At 38.8% G+C, this 20,040-nt stretch overlaps 1 protein-coding gene across 1 annotated transcript in view; it reads right to left on the bottom strand.

The window, feature by feature from the left end:
- ZMAT4 (zinc finger matrin-type 4) overlaps positions 1-20,040 on the bottom strand; it is a 346,538-nt gene that overhangs the window by 109,168 nt on the left and 217,330 nt on the right. The window contains exon 5 of the mRNA XM_059681097.1: positions 8,879-9,106. Coding sequence (XP_059537080.1) covers positions 8,879-9,106 — 228 coding nt within the window. The remainder of the gene's footprint in view (positions 1-8,878; positions 9,107-20,040) is intronic.

Below are 20,040 nucleotides of genomic sequence, written 5' to 3'. Positions count from 1 at the left end.
TAATCCAGAACCGAGTATTTATCTCCTCTGCCACATACCCTCCCTCCCAGCCAGTGAGCAAGATATTTACTCTCAAGTCAAGCTAAGTGCCCCCCACTCACAGAGGTCTAATGCTGACATACAAAGCATACATAATTCTCACTCTGGCATAAAAGTGACAACTTTCTTGGAAGAAAAGCAGATACTGTAAATTTCTCAAAGTCTTCCTGAAACATTTTTTGAAGTAATTTTTACTTCTTTAGAAAAAATGCATACATGGCAAACCATCTGTAATAAAAGGCCCATTCTATAAAATTTTACCTGGTCCTACTCATATCTGCAATCATAACCATATTTACAGACAAATATATCTATACTAATAAAAGAGTAATATGATAATTAGACTGGGAGACCTTCCAGGAGACCTTCCAGATGTTCTTCTGGACAAAGCCATGGTGGCAGGGGCAAGGTAGAGGCAGTTAGAGGCCAAGAGGGGAGGGCAGTTGTGGGTGATCAGGCTGGTGGGGGGCGGGGCTGTTGGGGGTAAGCAGACCAGCAGGGGGGGCAGTGGGGGTCAGTTGGAGGTGATCAGGACAGCAGGGGGGCAGTTTGGAGTGAGCAGGCCAGCAGGGGGCAGTTTGGGATGAGCAGGCCAGTGAGGAGGGAAGGTGGGGGTGAGCAGGCCAGAAGGGGGTTGGGGGGGACAGTTTGGGGTGATCAGGACGGCAGGCAGAGTGGTTAGAGGCAATCAGGCAGGCAGGCAGGCAGGCAGGTGAGTCGTTAGGAGCCAGTATTCCTGGATTGGGAGAGGGATGTCTGACTGCTGGTTTAGGCCTGATCCCTGTGAACTGGCAGTAGGACATCCTTCGAGGGGTCCCAAATTGGAGAGGGTGCAGGCCAAGCTGAGGAACACACCCTTCCCCATGCACGAATTTCGTGCACCAGGCCACTAGTTAAATATAACAAAAGTCTGAAAAATGAATCTTTCATTTCTACCTAGCCATAATTTCATAATTTACACTGTCATTGTTTGTAACTAAGAAACTGCCTTATATTTGCTGACAAGAAGAATTTAAACCACAAAGCAAACCTCTAAAGTACTTTCTGACCATTAAATTTTATAATTACATAATTCAACAACTTCTTGTTGTTTTCTACATTGGATTTTATGTTCAGGAAGAGGTGACCGTTTTTCTTGTCAAATTAAAACTTGGAAGTACAGACAAATACCATCTGTTTTTCTTAAATGAATAATACTAACATTGAATCAGTAACCAAATTCTGCATATTAATATCTATTTAGACCAATTCCATTTAAAATTATTTGTTATCTTTTTTTTTTTAGAGTTCTTTTTTTTTAATATTTTTTATTGATTAAGATATTACATATGTGTACCCTCTACCCCTCCCCGCCCCCCGCTCATCCCCTCACCCCCCCGTTGTCCGTGTCCATTGGTTAGGCCTATATGCTTGCATATAAGTCCTTTGGTTGATCTTTCCCCCTTGCCCCCACCCTCCCCTACCTTCCCTCCAAGGCCCGACAGTCCAATCGATGCCTCTCCGTCTCTGGATCAGTCCTTGTTCATCAGTTTATGTTGTTCATTATATTCCACAAATGAGTGAGATCCTGTGGTATTTATCCGCTCTCCAGTTCCATCCATGCTGTGGCAAATGGTAAGAGTTCCTTTTTCTTCTTCCTCTTCTTAAAGAATATCTTTCAGCATTTCATATAATGCTGGTTTGGTGGTGATGAACTCCTTTAGCTTTTTCTTATCCGTGAAGCTCTTTATCTGACCTTCCATTCTGAATGATAGCTTTGCTGGATAAAGTAATCTTGGTTGCAGGTTCTTGCTATTCATCTCTTTGAATATTTCTTGCCACTCTCTTCTGGCCTGCATGGTTTCTGTTGAGAAATCAGCTGACAGTCGAATGGGTACTCCCTTGTAGGTAACTGACTGTCTTTCTCTTGCTGCTTTTAAGATGCTCTCTTTATCTTTTGCTCTTGGCATTTTAATTATGATGTGTCTTGGTGTGGTCCTCTTTGGATTCCTTTTGTTTGGGGTTCTCTGCGCTTCCTGGACTTGTAAGTCCATTTCTTTCACCAGGTAGGGGAAGTTTTCTGTCATTATTTCTTCAAAAAGGTTTTCAATATCTTGCCCTCTCTCTCCTTCTGGTACCCCTATAATTCTGATGTTGGTACGCTTGAAGTTGTCCCAGAGGTTCCTTACACTATCTTCATATTTTTTGAATCTCTTTTTTCTTTTTCGGTTGGGTATTTTTTGTTTCTTTGTATTTCAAATCTTTGACTTGATTCTTGGGATCCTCTTGTCTGCTGTTGGATCTCTGTAAATTATTCTTTATTTCAGTCAGTGTATGCTTAATTTCTAGTTGGTCCTTTTTCATGTCCTCCATGGTCTCACTATACTCCTTGAGGGATTCATTAAATTTATCGGCGGTTTCCATAAAATTCTTGAAAAACCTTATAAACGTGGCCTTGAACTCTATATCCAGTCGTTTGCTTTCCTCCGTTTCTGCCATTTGTGACCTTTTTCTTTGTCTCCGCATTTTGGCTGCTTCCCTGTGTTGATAGAGTGGCCCTGCGCGCCAGGTGTCCTGTAGGGCCCAGTGGCTCAGCCTCCCCAGTTACCTGAGGTGGACACTCTTGGTGCACTCTTGGTGCCTTGGTTGTTGTAGGATCACTGGGAGGAATTGACCTCCAGGCCAATTGGCTGTGGGAATCAGCTGTGTCTGAAGTGGGAGAATAGTCCCCCTCTGACCACTGGGTACAGTGGCTCCTGGATCTAAGGAGGTGCTAATTCAGCCCCTGCCTGAGGCCACACAGCAGGAGCCACGAAGAGGCTCAGCTGTGAAGCAATGCAAGCCACTGCGGGGCCTTGGGCCTTCTCTTGGAAGTTTCGGGTCTGCCTGGCTGGGCTGCAGTTAGGTACATTCACATGCAAAAGCCTCTGCCGCAGCCTGGGTGGGGCGGGGTCTCAGGGAGTCGAAGGGCGGTGAAAGCAGCTATGGTGATTCTCCGCGCCCGGAGCCGCGCGTCTCAGTGTCCCGGTAACGGCTGCAAGCACCTCTGAGGGAAAGCCGCCCTCAAGTTCGCCCGCTGCCGCCTGACAGACCAGCCTCTCCCCGTATGAGCCCTGGGTCCCCAGAGACCCGCTGGAACCGGAGTTCAGATAGGAATAATTTTAAAAATATATTTTATTGATTTTTTACAGAGAGGAAGGGAGAGGGATAGAGAGGTAGAAACATCCATGAGAGAGAAACATTGATCAGCTGCCTCCTGCACGCCCCCTACTGGGTATGTGCCCGCAACCAAGGTACATGCCCTTGACCAGAATCGAACCTGGGACCCTTGAGTCCGCAGGCCAAGGCTCTATCCGCTGAGCCAAACCGGTTAGGGCAAGAATAATATTTTTTTTATTTGACCTGCGCTTTAAGCAAAAGAATGCAAGAATATGAACATTGTTCTATATTTTCTAATGGCTAAATAGTGTGAATACAAAAAAAAATGCAAAAAGTGTAACTTTTTTGTACATTGAAGTTATATACAAATAATAGGTAGAAAGTTATGTGGGAGTTACATGATTCAAGGTCAATATACAAAAATCAACTACATTTTCTATATATCAGTAACAAACATATACAAATGAAATTTCCAAAATATAACACACTGATGTTAAAGAACATAAAATACTTGAAGAAAATTTTAACAAATATGATTAAAACATTTATGCTGACAATTCCAGAACACTACTGATAGAATTAAAAATAAATAAATAGAGATATAGGATGTTCATGGATTAAAAACTCATTATTATGAAGAATTTAAATAAATTATCTCCAAATTGATCTATAGATTGACCTCCATCCCAGTCAATGTTCCAATAAATTTTCTATGTAGAAATTAGAAAGCTAATTATACGATTTATATAGAAATGCAAAATATTTAGGACAATCAAACAATCTTTGGAAAGAAGAACTATTCTGGGAAAATTGCACTACCTAATATCAAGATTTCTGTAATGCTAAAAAAAAATCACTGGCATAAAAATAGAAAAAGAAATCAATGGAACACAATAGAATGTATAGAAATAGCCTCACACATAATCGATATATTTTTAATAAAGGTACCAATGCAATTCAATGAGTAAAAGAAAACATTTTCAACAAACTTGCTGTAATAACTTAGTAAATGTATGAAAACAAAATGAATTTCAAAACCTATCTGAAATAATATATAAAACTTAATTTGGGAGGGGGACTAGATGAAAGAAGGTGACAGGATCAGCCAAAGAATATACATGCATAACCCATAGACACAGATAACTTGTGGTGTTGGCCAGAGGGAGGGGGTGCAGAGGGGGCTAGGGCTGGTGGAGGTGGGCAAAGCGGGGAGGGGGGGAAAAGGACATTTATAATAGTGTAAACCAATAAAATAAAGTTTAAAAAACTAATTTGAGATACCTCATAATCATAGATGTAAAAGCTAAAATAATAAAATTTATAAAAGAGAACATACAAAATGCCTTTGATCATGAGTGTAGACAAAGATTTTTTAGATAGGGCACAAAAATAATAATCACAAGAGAAATAAGGAGATAAAGTAGACTTCCATAATTTAAATGTCTGCTCACCATATATTCTTTAAGAAAATAAAGAGCCAAGTCACCGTCTAGGAGAAAAATATTAGCAATGCATATATCTGACAAAGGATTATATTGATAATATGTGAAAACCTTCTACCTACTACTCAATAATAAAAAAGGCAAACAACCAAATTTTGAAAAATAAAGACAAAAGACATGAACAAACACTTCTCAGAGGAATATACACAAATGACCAATAAGCACATTTTTAAAAGTGCTTGACATGTTTGTCAATTAGCAAACACAAATTAAAGCAATAATGAAATACTCTCCTACACTCAGGAGAGTGGCTAAAGTATAAAGACTGACAAAAAGAAATGTTGGTGAGAATACGGAATTCATATAGAGTAGAGTAGTTTCCTCTTCTTTGTGGGAAATATGTTCCAAGAATCTCCAGTGGATGCCTACAACCACAGGTAGCACCAAACCCTATATGTGTGTACATACCTATGATAAAGTTCAATTATAAATTAGGAAAAATAAGAGGTTAATAACAATAAGTAATAATAAAATTGAACAATTCTAACTGTACAATAAAAGTTACGTAAATGGCTTTGAGGCCATTATTAAGTAAAATAAGTGTTACTTGAATGCAAGCACTGTGATACCACAATAGTCGATCTGATAACTTAGATGGCTACGAAGTGACCAAGGGGGCTGGGGAGCATCACAGGGTGGGCATGCTAAACAGAGATGAGTCACGTCCCAGTCAGGACTGAGCGGGATGGTACAAGATTTCATCATGCTTCTCAGGGTAGCACACAATTTAAAACATATGAATTGTTTATTTCTGGAATTTTCCATTTACTATTTTCAGACCATGGCTTACTGTGAGTAACTGAAACCAGGGAAAGTGAAACTGTGGATAAGGGGAAACTACCGTATGTTTCTTTTAAGAATGCAAAATAATGACACTACATTGAAAACAAACAAACATACCTGGGAGTTTCTTGTATAGTTAAAAACACCCAACTGGTGGCCCACAAATTCTACTTCTAGGAATTTACCAAGAGAAGTAACAATATATGTTGACAAAAATTAAAAAAAGGAATGTTCATGAAAGTTTTATTCTAAATAGTACTCCCCCAAAAATCAAGAGGAGAATTGATATTAAAACTGTAGGATTTGGGGTAGAATACACTTTGTAACAAAGAGAAAAGGGATACTCTGCTTTATATGCACCAAGTGGATACCTTTCAAAAACAATAAGCTATGCAAGAGAAGCTAGATACACAAAAAATACATACTTTCTGCTTCCATTCTATGAGGTTTTAGAATCGGCAAAACTAATCTATGGTGAAAAAATGAGAAAAGTGGTTCCCTGGAGTGGGAGGCTAGGATTGACTGGAAAGGGGCACATGGGGATTTTCTCAAGATGGAGAAACTGTGTATCTTGACAGGGGTGTGATTACACAGGTGTTTGCATTGTTAACACTCTGAACTATAACACTTAATGCCTCCTCATGTGACAATATGTAAAATATACATTTTTTAAATTAGAGGAAAATATCATAAATAATTTCCTGCAAAAATTATTCAATCAGGATCCTTTTAGAAGTGAAAATTATTGCCATATTAATAATGTAGGATTTTAGGTGATTTTTAAATTTTGGATTTTTTTTTTTTTTGGTTATTTATTCAGCAGTTATGAGTACCTACTATGTGGCTGTCACTGTCCTAGGTGTTTTGACAACATCGGTGAGCAAAACACATAGAGATTCATACTTTCCAGTTGATAACAATCTATAGAGGGAAGTAGGGTGAAAAATAGATTATTAAGAAAACCATAATACACAAGTAAATGTACTGTTTAAAAAACTGAGACGTGCTGAGAAACAAAGTCTGTGATACTGCCATATGATGACACCATTTTTTAAAAAGTTATGTTTATGCTTTTATTAACTGATTAGCACTTTTGTCTTTATTAATTGATTAATCATGTATTAGAAGCACTCCAGAAATAGGTGTGTGTGTGTGTGTGTGTGTGTGTGTGTGTGTGTGTTTTAAAATGTGCTGAGTTATCATCATTGTTTTATTCCTCAAGCTTTTGCAATATTTAATGCCTGAATAAATATATATCAAGATGTCACCTGGGGTAGGTAAGAGGGTTGGTTTCAAGGACACTGTGTTCAATGCTAATCACATTTCACGTGGAACCAAGTCATAGTGCAGCTCTTTTTGTCTTCTGTATAAAAGACAAGCTGCTCAAATATAACAGAATTCAGGCGCCCAAGTCATTAAGATGTGGTTGTACATAAAAGATGCAGCACTGATAATTCAAAATTGACAAGAAGAATCTGCTCTAGGAATAATTCTTCTCTCAGTCAGACTATCTGGCACAGAACATGCATAAAGCCCTAGTTTTCTCCTTCAGTGCCCTGCCGTGAAAGAGTCACCGAGACAGCTTGTTATCTGCCAGTACAGTGAGTGGTGGAGGCCTTCAGCTATGGAGAGACTCCTTATGTCTTTTTTTCACAAGCCATAGACTGAGAACATAAGAAATCCCCCAACAAAAAGCAATAAAACAACAATTGAAAAGTTTCTGCAATGAGATTATTCAACTTAGAAAAATATTAAGGCCCATGTTGCTTTTCTTCACCTAGAAAACATACACAAAAGTAAAGTACTGTTTGCTCTTATTTGTCATTTTTAATCACATATCTTGGAATAATCAGGTTCTGTATATGTGCTAATGGACTTCCAATCAAGTTCTGTGTATGTACCAATGGACTTCCAATCTTAAATACATACAGCATCAGAGGATTCAGAATAACATGCTTATTTGCCAGCTAACTGCTTCTGTTCCCCTGCCTCTTTGCCTGCACATATATAATGCTGCTCACACGGAATTCTGCTGAAATGCTACCCAGTTTTCTAGTTCCAAATCAAGTCCCTTTCCTTGGGGGAGAGTTCCTCACCAATATCATCAGAAGTGCCCTGTCCCTCCTTTCAGCTCACACAGCACGATTCTGTTCCACTTACTTGGTCTAGAATTGTAACAGATAATTTTCTGACTACAATCATCCCTCTTGGAGGCTCATAGCCTGGTTGGGGGATAATCAGAATTGTAGGCTCTACACACAGAACCCAATTTCAATCTAGGTTACATTTGGAAAATTGGTTTGTAAATGTTGTTATTACAGCTATGACCATGCCCTGACCAATCCATAAAAGCTTATCACACTCAAACAACATCTGACGTATATTGTCAATAGCACCCTTCACATAATTGTTTTCTGAGAAAATGCATTTTCTCAGAAAAACATATATGTGATTTTGTTCTACACTGTCAACATTAAGCTGATTAAAAATGTTTAGGTGATCAAATATGCTTAAAGGGTTATTGATGATGAAATAGTCTATAAAGCCCCACAAATTGGTATATGGCCTCCTAAGAAATCCACAGGATTCATCTTCACCCTACATCTTCCAGTTTTCTGCTTAGCAGCTGCTGGGAAACCTTAGATCAGCGGTTCTCAACCTGTGGGTCGCGACCCCTTTGGCGGTCGAACGACCCTTTCACAGGGGTCCCCTAAGACCATCCTGCATATCAGATATTTACATTACGATTCATAACAGTAGCAACATTACAGTTATGAAGTAGCAATGAAAATAATTTTATGGTTGGGTCACAACATGAGGAACTGTATTTAAAGGGCCAGAAGGTTGAGAACCACTGCCTTAGATGAACTTTGAATGTTGCATGGTTTCCATCAATTAAGAAAATACCTGTCAAAATGGGGTGGGATCACTGGTATTGACTATAATATGGCACACAGCACACCTTGCATCAATTTCAAGGATATTCCTATTAAAGGGGCTTGGGTTTGCTTTAAGCCATCAAAGGAAGTCAATGTATTGTCCTGTTTTGGCTGAATTCATAATAGCATAAAATTTTAAAATAAGATCATGCTATTTGGCCTTTTTAGCATCTTCTCTCGTACTGCTGATGTACAAAGCACTCATTAGAGAAGGTGTTTAAAGATAAAGCAGAAGAAAAAATATCTGGCTTATGGATGGGTGGCTTTGATCTGAAAAAATAGTCAATAAAAATAGGGAAATAAACTCTTTGAAACAAAGGGGATCACAAAAATTGAGCTAATTTTCTGCTCATTTCCTTTTTCTTCTATTCCTTTGGATGAGTCTACTTAATAAGAATAATCATGCCAATTTGGGAAAACACAAACCTTTCCCTGAAAGCCCAGTTCTGGGGTAGAAATTAGCAGAGTTTCTCTTACCTCTTAGTTCCCCCATATCCAGAGTTGTCCCAAGTTGTTCTAATAAAGCAACTCTTGCCGCATTCTTTTTGTGTTTCTTCCCATCATAATGTTGCTGGGCCATCAGGGGATTATTAAACCAGGCTGCGCAGAGCCCACAGTATCTGTCTGAATCTCTTCTTTGATAGGGAGATGTGACCACCGGAGCAGTGTCCACCCTCGGAGGCTTAAGTGAGCTCAGGGGGGTTGCTGTGGAGGCAAACAACCAGAGAGAAGTACAAGACAGGTTAGTACACTTGTCCTCAGTCTCTGAAGGTGGAAGAGTCTCATGTTCATAGGAAAGCTCAAAAATCCAAGAGTTTATTGAGAGCAGAACAATAATCTATGCCAGCCTTTGTTTTTGAACTTGGGATACAATTGAAAATTCTAATAGTTCAAGAGATCATTCCTTATAAATAAAGATTTTTTAAATAAACTCTTAGAGATAGGAAGTGATCTGCTAATCAAATTGAAGCCAAACTCTGAAGCAAATATTGAATGATCATGACTTGAAATATTCTAAATGAATGAATGAATGAATGAATGAGATATTTGTGTCATAAGTAGAAATCACCAATAAATAAAGGATTTGCCTGAGTGACTGCAAATCTTTCAGTGATAAGGACTGTACCAATTGACAAAATCATGCTAATTTTACTGTAAGTTACTTCTGTTTATTGTGACAGATTATTTTCAACTTATACCTGCTACATTGATGTTGAAAGTACATTTTTTAAGATCAAAAGACTAACACCACAGAGCACATGTTGCTTCTCTAAACTGAAAAGACATATATCACTATTCTGAGATTCCAGTCCCAGCTATTAATTTAACACATTCTATTGTGAACTATAGTTATTTTTGGCCCAGAAAAAAATGAACCCAACTTGATGTTTACTAGCAGAAAGTAAAATAATAATAATAATAATAATAATAATAATAATAACTTCTTAATGCATTACACCATGCACATTGCTTTTAGCCTCATAATAACGACTCAGATTATTGTTTCATTTCCCTGATGATGGACTTCAGAGACACCAAATGATTTACTAAAGGTGAGATAACCAGTTATGGTAAAGGTAGGACTCCAAACCAAATCCTTTGTTTCCAAGACCAATGTTCCTTTTTGCTACCCCTAGGGACTCTTTCTATACTTCTTATTAAGCAAAGAGATTTTTTTTCTAGACCTCAGTCATCTATTTTATATATGATTTAATTTAACTAAGGGGAAAATTTCTGATCCAAATATTTTGATGAAGACAAAGAAATGTAAATTCCCACATAGCCCATCAGTCATAATGTCATGCAGTAGTACTTGCTGCTTGTTCTTTCCCTTTGTGATTCGGAGGGCAGCTGAACGTCATTCAAGGAAAAGCTGAGATATGGAAGCTCAATAAAAAGGTAAGCAACCACGTAATTAACCCTCCAAGCTTTCAAATAATTTTTATGCAAACTTTTATTTTTTTATATTAAATAACTGATGTAGAAATAAATATTTGCTGAATGACATTTTAATTCAAGAAATGCCCACAGTGGAACAATATCTCAAGAAAGTATTTTCCTCTCTACCCAGAGATTTCATCAGGTAAGAATGTTTTAACTAGCTTGGATAAAACAATGGTATTCTTTCTTTACGATAAATAAGGACTTAGAAAAATAATATTTCTTTTAAAAGTTTGTTGCCAGATTCCGTCATAAATCACTATGTGAAACTAAAGCTCAGATGTGGGCCTTACCATCCTAGCAGCCACCCAGAATCATGCTGCTGTGACTTAGAAATTCTAATAAGAAGCTGCAAATACGCAGTTGACCTGCATGGGAAAGGACTTCTATCCACTTTTCTGAAGGAAATTAGATTTTGCTTCCAAAGTTTCCTGCATCCTTATCAATTTTTGAGGATTTATAACTGCCTGTTGTTTTCAATGACAACAGAAAACATATCAAATGTTTGCAATCTGAATGAATGTTGACTCTTGAAGCATAATTTACTTCCCTCTAAACTGGGGCCTAAAAAAACATTTCAGAGTCAAATTTATCAATTGATACTTTATGCACCACATTCTAGCAGGAGTGACGCACAGTAGAATATTTGTCAAATAAGATAGTAATCTTATCTTGCATTTAAGAGTGTAGTTTGATGCCGCATCTGTACTATAGCTTCTCCCTCTTTAATAATTCTGTTCTCTGTATAGGCCCAAAATTTAATTTTCTTATGATTTGTTTCCAACTGTCTTCACCAATATCAATTCACTTTATATTTCATATGAAGGCAAACTAAGCAGTATGAGGGGAATGAAAAGATCTTCGAATCAAAGTATGGACTCAAGGTTGAGTTGGACTCCCCCACCACTGAGCTGTGTGACCCACATGCCAGTCTCCATAGAAGTAGGAGTGGCCTATTTCTATGTATTTCAGAGAAGGAAAATATGCACATCATTCGAGAAGTTTCGCTTTCAAACAGGAAGCCACCTACTCTGATTTTTTTTTTTATCATGGCATCCAGACGTCACTCCAAGCTTCTGGCCTGGTACCAACCACCCTAGTTTGCCTATGACTGAGAGGGTTCCCAGGACATGGATCTTTCAAGTGCTAGTCCTGGGAAAACTGGAATGGGTTGGTCACCCAGGTTCTGGGTTAGACCTGATTTAACATCACTGTGGAGAATCAGGAGTTAGTGAAAAGTTTGGCAACAATTGTTCAAGAGCCTAGAGCAGGTGCACTTTCAACCAAGCAGAGATGACCCACCAATAGATTTCAAAGCTTCACTTGTCAGATCACCAAGCAGGTGTCCTTAGCCAGATTAGATGGTAACACAGTCAGCAAACAATGGGATTCTCACCTACCTATCTATCTTCTAAACCAGGGACATGGGGTACCCTTCAACCCCCACACCTGGGGTTTCTACTAACATTCTCTTCTTCTTCTTCTCATTCTTCTCCTCCTCCTCCTCCTCCTTCTTCTTCTTCTTCTTCTTCTTCTTCTTCTTCTTCTTCTTCTTCTTCTTCTTCTTCTTCTTCTTCTTCTTCTTCTTCTTCTTCTTCTTCTTCTTCTTCTTCTTTCTCTCTCTCTCTCTCTCTCTCTCTCTCTCTCTCTCTCTCTCTCTCTCTCTCTCTCTTTTAGGATAACAAAAATTATCCCATTCTCAAAAAGGATTTGGGAACTTTTGAACTAATTTAAGGAATTTACTCATTTGAAAGGATGTGGTTTTCTCACCTAAGGCATTCATATCCATAATACAAATTAGCCTAAGCTGTGTGATATTCTGCAATTAATACATTATATCTATTTCATGTATTTTCTTTAGTTGCCCGCAAATTCCATTTAACCAAAAGGGTATCTTGAAGTTTGGGGGGGGGTAAATCAATTGGTATTAGCCCCCCTAATAAAAAGCAGCAAAGGAAATAACAAAGACCAGACCTTGGGACTGGAAGACCAACACTGTATTTCACTGTCAACTAGTTTCCTGTGACGCTCAGGAAGCAATAGGCTGAATAAACATACAGATAAACTGTAGAGTCAGAGCCCATTTTCTAGGCTTCAACACCTGTTGTCAGTGGGGATTACTTGGAAATACACACTGCCTCTAAAATAATTTTTCTGATTTCTAGTACCTCTGATAAACTGCCATCCCCTCCTCTGTTTTTCCTACCCTAAATCAAAATAACAATGACAGTAGGAATTCTTCAGCAAGTATCAGTGTTTTTTCTGCAAATGCTGTTAAGAGTTCAATTTGACTGGGTCAGTCAGTGCTGGCCTGAGGAGACAGCTGTCAGTGTAGATTGACAACTCAGTTTCCAAACAGGCCCATGTTTCCTGCAGAAAAACGTTCAATACAAACTGTGCAAAGTCTGGGCTCAAAGCAGATTTCTTTGTGTCTCTCAAAGAGGATGTGTAGATGGCAGATACTCAAAAATCAGGTGAAGAATTAATGAAAAAAAAATACTAGTGAATTTCAGTAAATATCAACCCAGGGGATTTTTATGTTTTAATAAATAACTTATGAAAGCTAAATTTTGAATCTTTAATGGTTTCATTAAAACTTATTTTAAGGGATTAAAAATAAATTAGATGAGCCCCACCTGCATGGCTCAGTGGTTGAGCATTGACCTATGAACTAGTAGGTCACAGTTTGATTCCCCCTCAGTGCTGGGGTCCAGCCCCAGCGGGTCCAGGGTTCCCCAAAGGAGTGGACGGAGTTGACGAAGAAGGAATGACACAGAGACAGCATTCAGTTGATCAGCAGCCTAGCCAGGATCTCTAGCCAAGTTCTGGTCAGGATCTCCAGTGAAGTTCTGGTTAGGATCTCCAGCCAGGTTCTGTGTCCATGTTCTCTTGCTAGGTTCTCCAGGTTCTCCAGCCAGGTTCTGTAGCCATGTTCCCTTGCTAGGTTCTCCAGCCAGGTTCTGTCCAGGTTCTCCAGCCAGGTTCAGTCACCAGGTTCTAGTCAGGTTCTCTTGCCATGTTCTATCCAGGTTCTGTCTCTAGGTTCTTTAGCCAGGTTCTCTCATTAGGTTCTGTCTCTAGGTTCTGTTGCCAGTTTTTGTCCAGGATCTTTCATCATGTTCTCTCCAGCGAAGTTCTTCTGTCTCTAGGTTCTGTGTAGGTTCTGTCTTCTAAGTTCTGTGTGTGTTGTCTTGTTACATCTGTATTTATACCAGTTGATTCCAATCCTATCAATCTCTATTCCAAAGGTTAGGGCGTTTCTTATCTCCATTCCAGGGAGTAAAGATTATGTAGCTTAAGCATGATTGTTTGTAGTTAAAGTGATTAATTACCCGCCTGGGAGTTAGTTAAGGGGTTTTATTCCCTCCCTAACTTCAGGGGAAAATCCCTACCTGGGGAAGCAACCTTTCTCAGAGAGGAGACCTTGGTTAAAACACATAGTGCCAAGAAGGTGAGCAAACATATTAAGAACAGTATGCCATATATGCCAGGTCCTTTGAAACAGCAAGGATGGACCGGCTCCCAGCACCTCAGGGCACATGCCTGGGTTGCTGGCTTGATCCCCAGTGGGGGGGCATGCAGGGGGCAGCCAATCAATAATTCTCTCTCATCATTGATCTTTCTCTCTCTCTCTCTCTCTCTCTCTCTCTCTCTCTCTCTCTCTCTCTCTCTCTCCCTTTCTCCCTGAATTTAATAAAAATATATTTTTTAGCCCTAACTGGTTTGGCTCAGTGGATAGAGCATCAGCCTGCAGACTCAAGGGTCCCGGGTTCGATTCCGGTCAAGGGCATGTACCTTGGTTGCGGGCATATTCCCAATGGGGAGTGGCAGGAGGCAGCTGATTGATGTTTCTCTCTCATCTATGTTTCTAACTCTATCTCTCTCCCTTCCCCTCTGTAAAAAATCAATAAAATATATATATTTTTTAAATATATATATTTTTTTAAAAAAGGAGAAAAATAAATTAGATGATAAATTAAATATATTATGTACATCTATACTCTGAAATACCAGGCAGTAATAAAAAATCTGTGGTGTGTGTTTGTTTGTTTTTTTGAAATGTTTGGGATATAAAGTAAATTAAAAGATATGGTTTAGCCTTGGATGGTATGGCTCAGTTGGTTGAGCATTGTTCCATGCACCGAAGAGTTGCTGGTTCGATTCCCAGTCAGGGCACATGCCTGGGTGTGGCCTCAATCCCCAGTTAGAGTGGCCGATTGATGTTTTGCTCTCTCATCAATGTTTCTCTCTCCCTCCCTCTCCCTTCTGTTCTCTCTAAAAATCAAGAAAAAAATCTTTTAAAAATGATATGGTTTACTAGTATATGTAGGGTATAAACCAAATTACTTATTATTAAATTATACAAACGCATGCAACTATACGTAAAGACTAGAAGGTCATAAATGAAAATCTTAGCAACAATTGTTTCTAAGCTGTGGATTCTGGGTGATTTGTTTTATACTCATAAATATGTACTCATTGTTGCAGAGGGAGAACATTTATATTTTATCACTTATATATGGGTCATATTTCATGCTAACTTATTTTAGTGCAAAGTCTAGACAACATGCTTAGGGGACTGTGGTGCCACAACTAGGTCTTAAATTAAATCTCAGAAGATTTTATTTGAAATGATTTATTTATTAATTTATTGTTGATTTGGGGGAGAAATTGACTGGGAAAATGCTGGCTTAGTCAGAATATGATATGAAAGACCCTATTATATTACCTACTTTTCCAAGAGATACAGGGAAAAGCCATTTCTCCACTGTATAGCAGATCCAAAAATGGCTCTAATTATTATGATAAAATAAAGAATCTCTCTTCTCATATGATATGCTTGGAAGTAAATCCTGTTATCCAAGGCTATAAGAGGGGGAGAAAAGCATGTGCTATTTTTTTCTATGCCATAAAGGAAATTAAATAAATTTCCCATGCTCCAAAGTATGTGCCATTAAACACTTCCAGAGAGTAAACAAAGATGAGATGACCTAACGGAAACATCACCCCAACTCAATTTTGTATCAACACTCTAAATGTAATCAATCCATTAACAGGAATTGCTTTCTCACTCACACTAAATACATATATCATCAGTCTTCATTAATATAGTATTCATAGATCATTGATTTTCATTAATATAGAATAATTCCCTATAGTTTCAGCTGCTGATTAGATTCTGAACATCTTAAGTATGCCTGTTTTCTGCAGAATCCTAATCATTTGAAAATATGCCATTAAATAGAACTTTAGAAGAGATAAAAGTCGTTTTCTAACTTTCTCATTTTTAATGGGAAATATTTCATTTTTAATATTTTCTGGTTCTATTTATTTGTTTATTTTTTTTAAAATTGAAGTAATTTTAAATTTACTGAAAAGATGCAAGAATAGTGCAAAGAACTTATCTGTACCCTTCCGTCAGGCCCCAGATTGTTAATACTTTGCCAAGTGTGCTTCATCATTCTCTCTGTCTCTCCCATCAACTTTTATACACACAGAGAATCACACATATAAAATGAACCCAAAGGCTATGCTGCTCTCCATTCTTCTATTCATTGAAAACAGAGAGACAATACTTACCTGGCAGGGGAGATACCATGATCACGAAAACAGAGAGACAAAATGTTAGATTCACAAGAATAAGGATCCTTATCTGTTTTGCTTACTGATGTATCCCAGGTGCTCAGAACTGAGCCTGGCACATAGCATGTGCTAAAAAAAACACACACACAACCAAAACTCTTGTTGACTAAGGGAAGAAGTTAATTCTCCCAAAAGCTATATCTATGTAAGAGAAGGAATCATGGTTTTACATTAGGACATCCAGCTAGTATGATATGATAGCACCCTTTCTGTCCCTTTAAAACAGCTGTTGCATTGTGGGTATACATACATACCTCATTTTATTACACTTTGCTTTATTTCACTTCACAAATGTGGTGTGTTTTTTTTGTTGTTGTTGTTGTTTTAAATGGAAGGCAAGACCCTCCACCAGCAAAAGATTGCTTCTCATTTTATTGCAATGCTTGTTTTATTGAGGGGGTCTGGAACTGAAGTGCAATATCTCTGAGATTGGTCTGTAGTTTGTTCATGGCATTCTGTCTTCAAACAATATTCAGTTCGGGTGCTTTACTCCCTCTGAGTTCAGTGTCAAAATATTTGGCTATGGCCAAACAGTTCCCAAACTCTGCACAGAGGTGCACTGAAATGATGCAATGAATATACAGGAGATCCCTACGATATTTTAAAATTCTGAGGAAAGGATAGCTACATCTCTCAGACACCATGGGAAGCACTATCTCCAGGTAGTTGAGTTTCAATATGAGATGTTCCAATGAGTTAATTTCCCTGTGAAGCTGGATTATTGAAGGCTGCTGTGTTATTCCAATTCATCCAACCAATAAATGAGGAACAGGAAATAAAGGTGACAATGTCCCACCTAATTTCAAGATTTGAGAAGTTAGGCAGTGCCCGATATGATTGCTTAAGGAGGAAATACAAATATTAAATTTTCTTTCAGTATATGTGTACTATTTTTTTCAGATGGCTGCTAAGTTATTAGGACATAAACACTTATTAAGTTGTCTGGACACTAACAATTATGACATCATCCTACTATAGGATGATTGAGCAAGAATCGATGACCTGCTAATTGGGTGCTCCCAGAAATGCCTTTTCCCATAAACCTCAGACAAGAAGCAGAGCTTCAGAAGAGCAGAGTGGGTTTCCCTGCCAGGGACTCATGACTCACTGCCACCCCGGTGCCCGCCCCAGCAGGTGTCATGCTTAGACTAGTGAGCTGGAGGGCTGATCACCCAGATCACAGGCAGTATTGTGAGGGGGGCTGGTGAGCTGAAACCTGGGATCTGATACTAGCTTTTGTTCTTTTCATTCTGCCTTTATTTCCTGACTTCACCTAATCCAGGGGTGGGGATGATTTACTGCTTATCCAGCAGCATCAGCTATTCAACGAGAGAGCTAGCTTCCCGGACCATTTCTTACAGCCTATGAATATTTATAGAAGATTCAAAGATGAGAGGAGTGATCAGTGTCAGAAGCTCAGCGGAAGATAAAGTGCAGGCTGGGTTTAGACGAAGACAGAGAGAAAAGGTGGCCTTTTGGCCTGGGCTGCAATGAAGCTGGAACTTTAGAAGTAGTTTTAAGGAAGTTAGTCCCTGAGTAAAATGTGTGCCTCTACACTTTTCTTCACCAATCAGCCAGAGTACCTCCCCCAAAAAGGGATCTCCTGATTACCCTGTGAGTTACCATAAACATCTATCCATGAAAATGACATTGGCCTTAATAACCCATAGTCCAGCCCAGCCAGTGTGGCTCAGTAGTTGAGCATCAACCTATGAACCAGGAGGTCACAGTTTGATTCCTGATTAGGGCACATTCCTGGGTTGTGGGCTCGATCCCCAGTGCAGGAGGCAACTGATCAGTGATTCTCTCTCCTCATTGATGTCTCTAACTCTCTCTCCCTCTCCTGAAATCAATAAAAATACGTTTAAAAAAAAATAACCCATAGTCTGCAAGTTATATATAAAAAAAAATGCCTCTATTTTGTATTTAAAACAATGAATATTAGCTACGCACATACTTTGTATAGATCTATTTAGATTTAATCTAGAAATAAAGTACTTTATATTAACTGTCACTTAGAAACGGCTAAATCTGAAGGTTTGGAGCTATTCTGAGTCAGCTCTATGAAACCTCAAAGCCGCTCGAGAACTTCCTGAGGTCAGATTGTGAGACACAGGGAGCTACCGTGCTTCATCATGTGAGCTGCCTCCCAACACTTGGATCAAGAGAATCCGGAGTACCAAATACCAACGCAATAAGGTTCTCCTGAGAGTTTAAAGACCATTGCCTTATACCACTGCTTCTCATATTGAGCAGTGAGGTTGGTGGGCAGAAGATGATTGCAAACAAGGAAGCGGTTTTAGGCTAGATAAGACTTTGCAGATAAGCGTTAGAAAATCATTATATTAATTCAGTTCCTGGGGGAACAGAAGCTTTCCCAGGGTCTGAATCATGTAAATGTTTCATCCATAATCATTAGCTTAACTATGGCTTGACCACAATTTGCACACTTCATTGCCAAGCAGACACCGCCAAAAGCGAGTGCATGAGAAAGAATATAAATTATTTCTTTTGAAGAATTTTTAAAACAAGGATGCCATTAACAGCCAACGAGGATGGCACCTCAGGCTTCCTTGGTCAGTGTGTTCCACGGACCAAGCGCTTCCCCATCACCTGGAATTTATTAAAGATGAAAATCTCAGGTCCAGCCCTCCACCACTGGATGAGAATCTACATTTGTGAGCATGTAAGTTGGCTCATATGCAAAATAACTTTCAAAAGCACTGAAATTAGGATTCAGTGGTTCTCAACCCTGGCTGAGGGTTAGATTGAGCTGGGAGAGATTAAACAGAATCTCTACCCCAGGCCAATTAAATCAGAATCCCTTGACATGGGGATGAGCAATGATAAGTTTTAAGGCTCTTCAGGTACTTCTAGTGTGTATACAGTGTTGGAAACCATGGACTGAAAGGATACCATCTGTGATGGGCCGCATTTTTATGACAATCTTATCAAGCATCTGTGTTTTTATGTGTTATTCTTTCAACTGTATGTGCTGCCACAGTAGGCATACAGCACCACCCAAGCCCTCATGGAGCTTGAAATCTAGAATGGAAATATTTTAAATAGTTTCACAGAACTATTTTATTATGTTGTATTAATTCTACAGAAGATTATGTGCTTCCTAAAAAAACCATGAGACAATAGTTCTAGAGAAAATCACTCAGGTTTTAAAATAAAATCAAAACAAAACGCAGGGTTTTTAACTATACTGATGTTTCCCACAATAAAATGGGGCTAATGGTTCAACCTCAGACCTTTGCTGTGAGGATTAAAATTGCTCGCTTGATAAAAGTTATTTCCCAAGCATCTTGGCCACAGAGAAGGCTAAGACTGGAACCCAGATTTCCTAACTCCTCCCCCTTGTTTTTCCACTGTCCCACACACATTAGTTCTGCCTCTGGCAAGAGGAAGCCAAAAAAGCTCATCTACTGGTAGTGAAATGTTCAAGTAGCTGGTCATAAGTCTGCAGTTACTACAGCAAACAGATGTGCTGTAGAATAAAGGAAGAATAATAGAAGAGCCAGAGAGATGGCTTGGGGAAGAAAGATGTATGAGTAATGGTTAAAGGATTTGGAAATACTTAGCCAGAAGAAAGGAAGCAAAAATATGACTTAATGACACTTGAGATACATAGAGGATTATGGAATTTGGACTGATGGCAAGCTGTTTTCCAAAGCTGCTAAACACAGGAAACAGACTAAACTTGGAACAGTAGGCCTCTAGAAGAGAGGGAGTTTAAGGGTGCTGGTCCATGACGCTGAGACATGCTCACTGCCCCTGTAAGGTTGGTAGAATGTGAGCATTATTAATACCTAGCAGTGGACGGGAAAGCACTTAAACCACACCAGAAGCTGGAACTTAGAATTAAATGAAATTTTACTGGAATAGTGAGATGGATAAGATGTTAAGTCAAGAGTCTGTGAATTTCTACGTATAACTCATTCTACATCTCAGCCTCAAGATAAAACATAACTTTTAAAAAAGTAACATTCTTGAAGATTAAATCATCATAATTAATCAAAGGTATGTACATCTTTCTGACTTATTTTGAT

This window comes from Myotis daubentonii, chromosome 2, assembly GCF_963259705.1.
Source record: "Myotis daubentonii chromosome 2, mMyoDau2.1, whole genome shotgun sequence".
Taxonomy (NCBI): domain Eukaryota; kingdom Metazoa; phylum Chordata; class Mammalia; order Chiroptera; family Vespertilionidae; genus Myotis; species Myotis daubentonii.
This window is presented reverse-complemented; position numbering and strand designations above follow the sequence as displayed.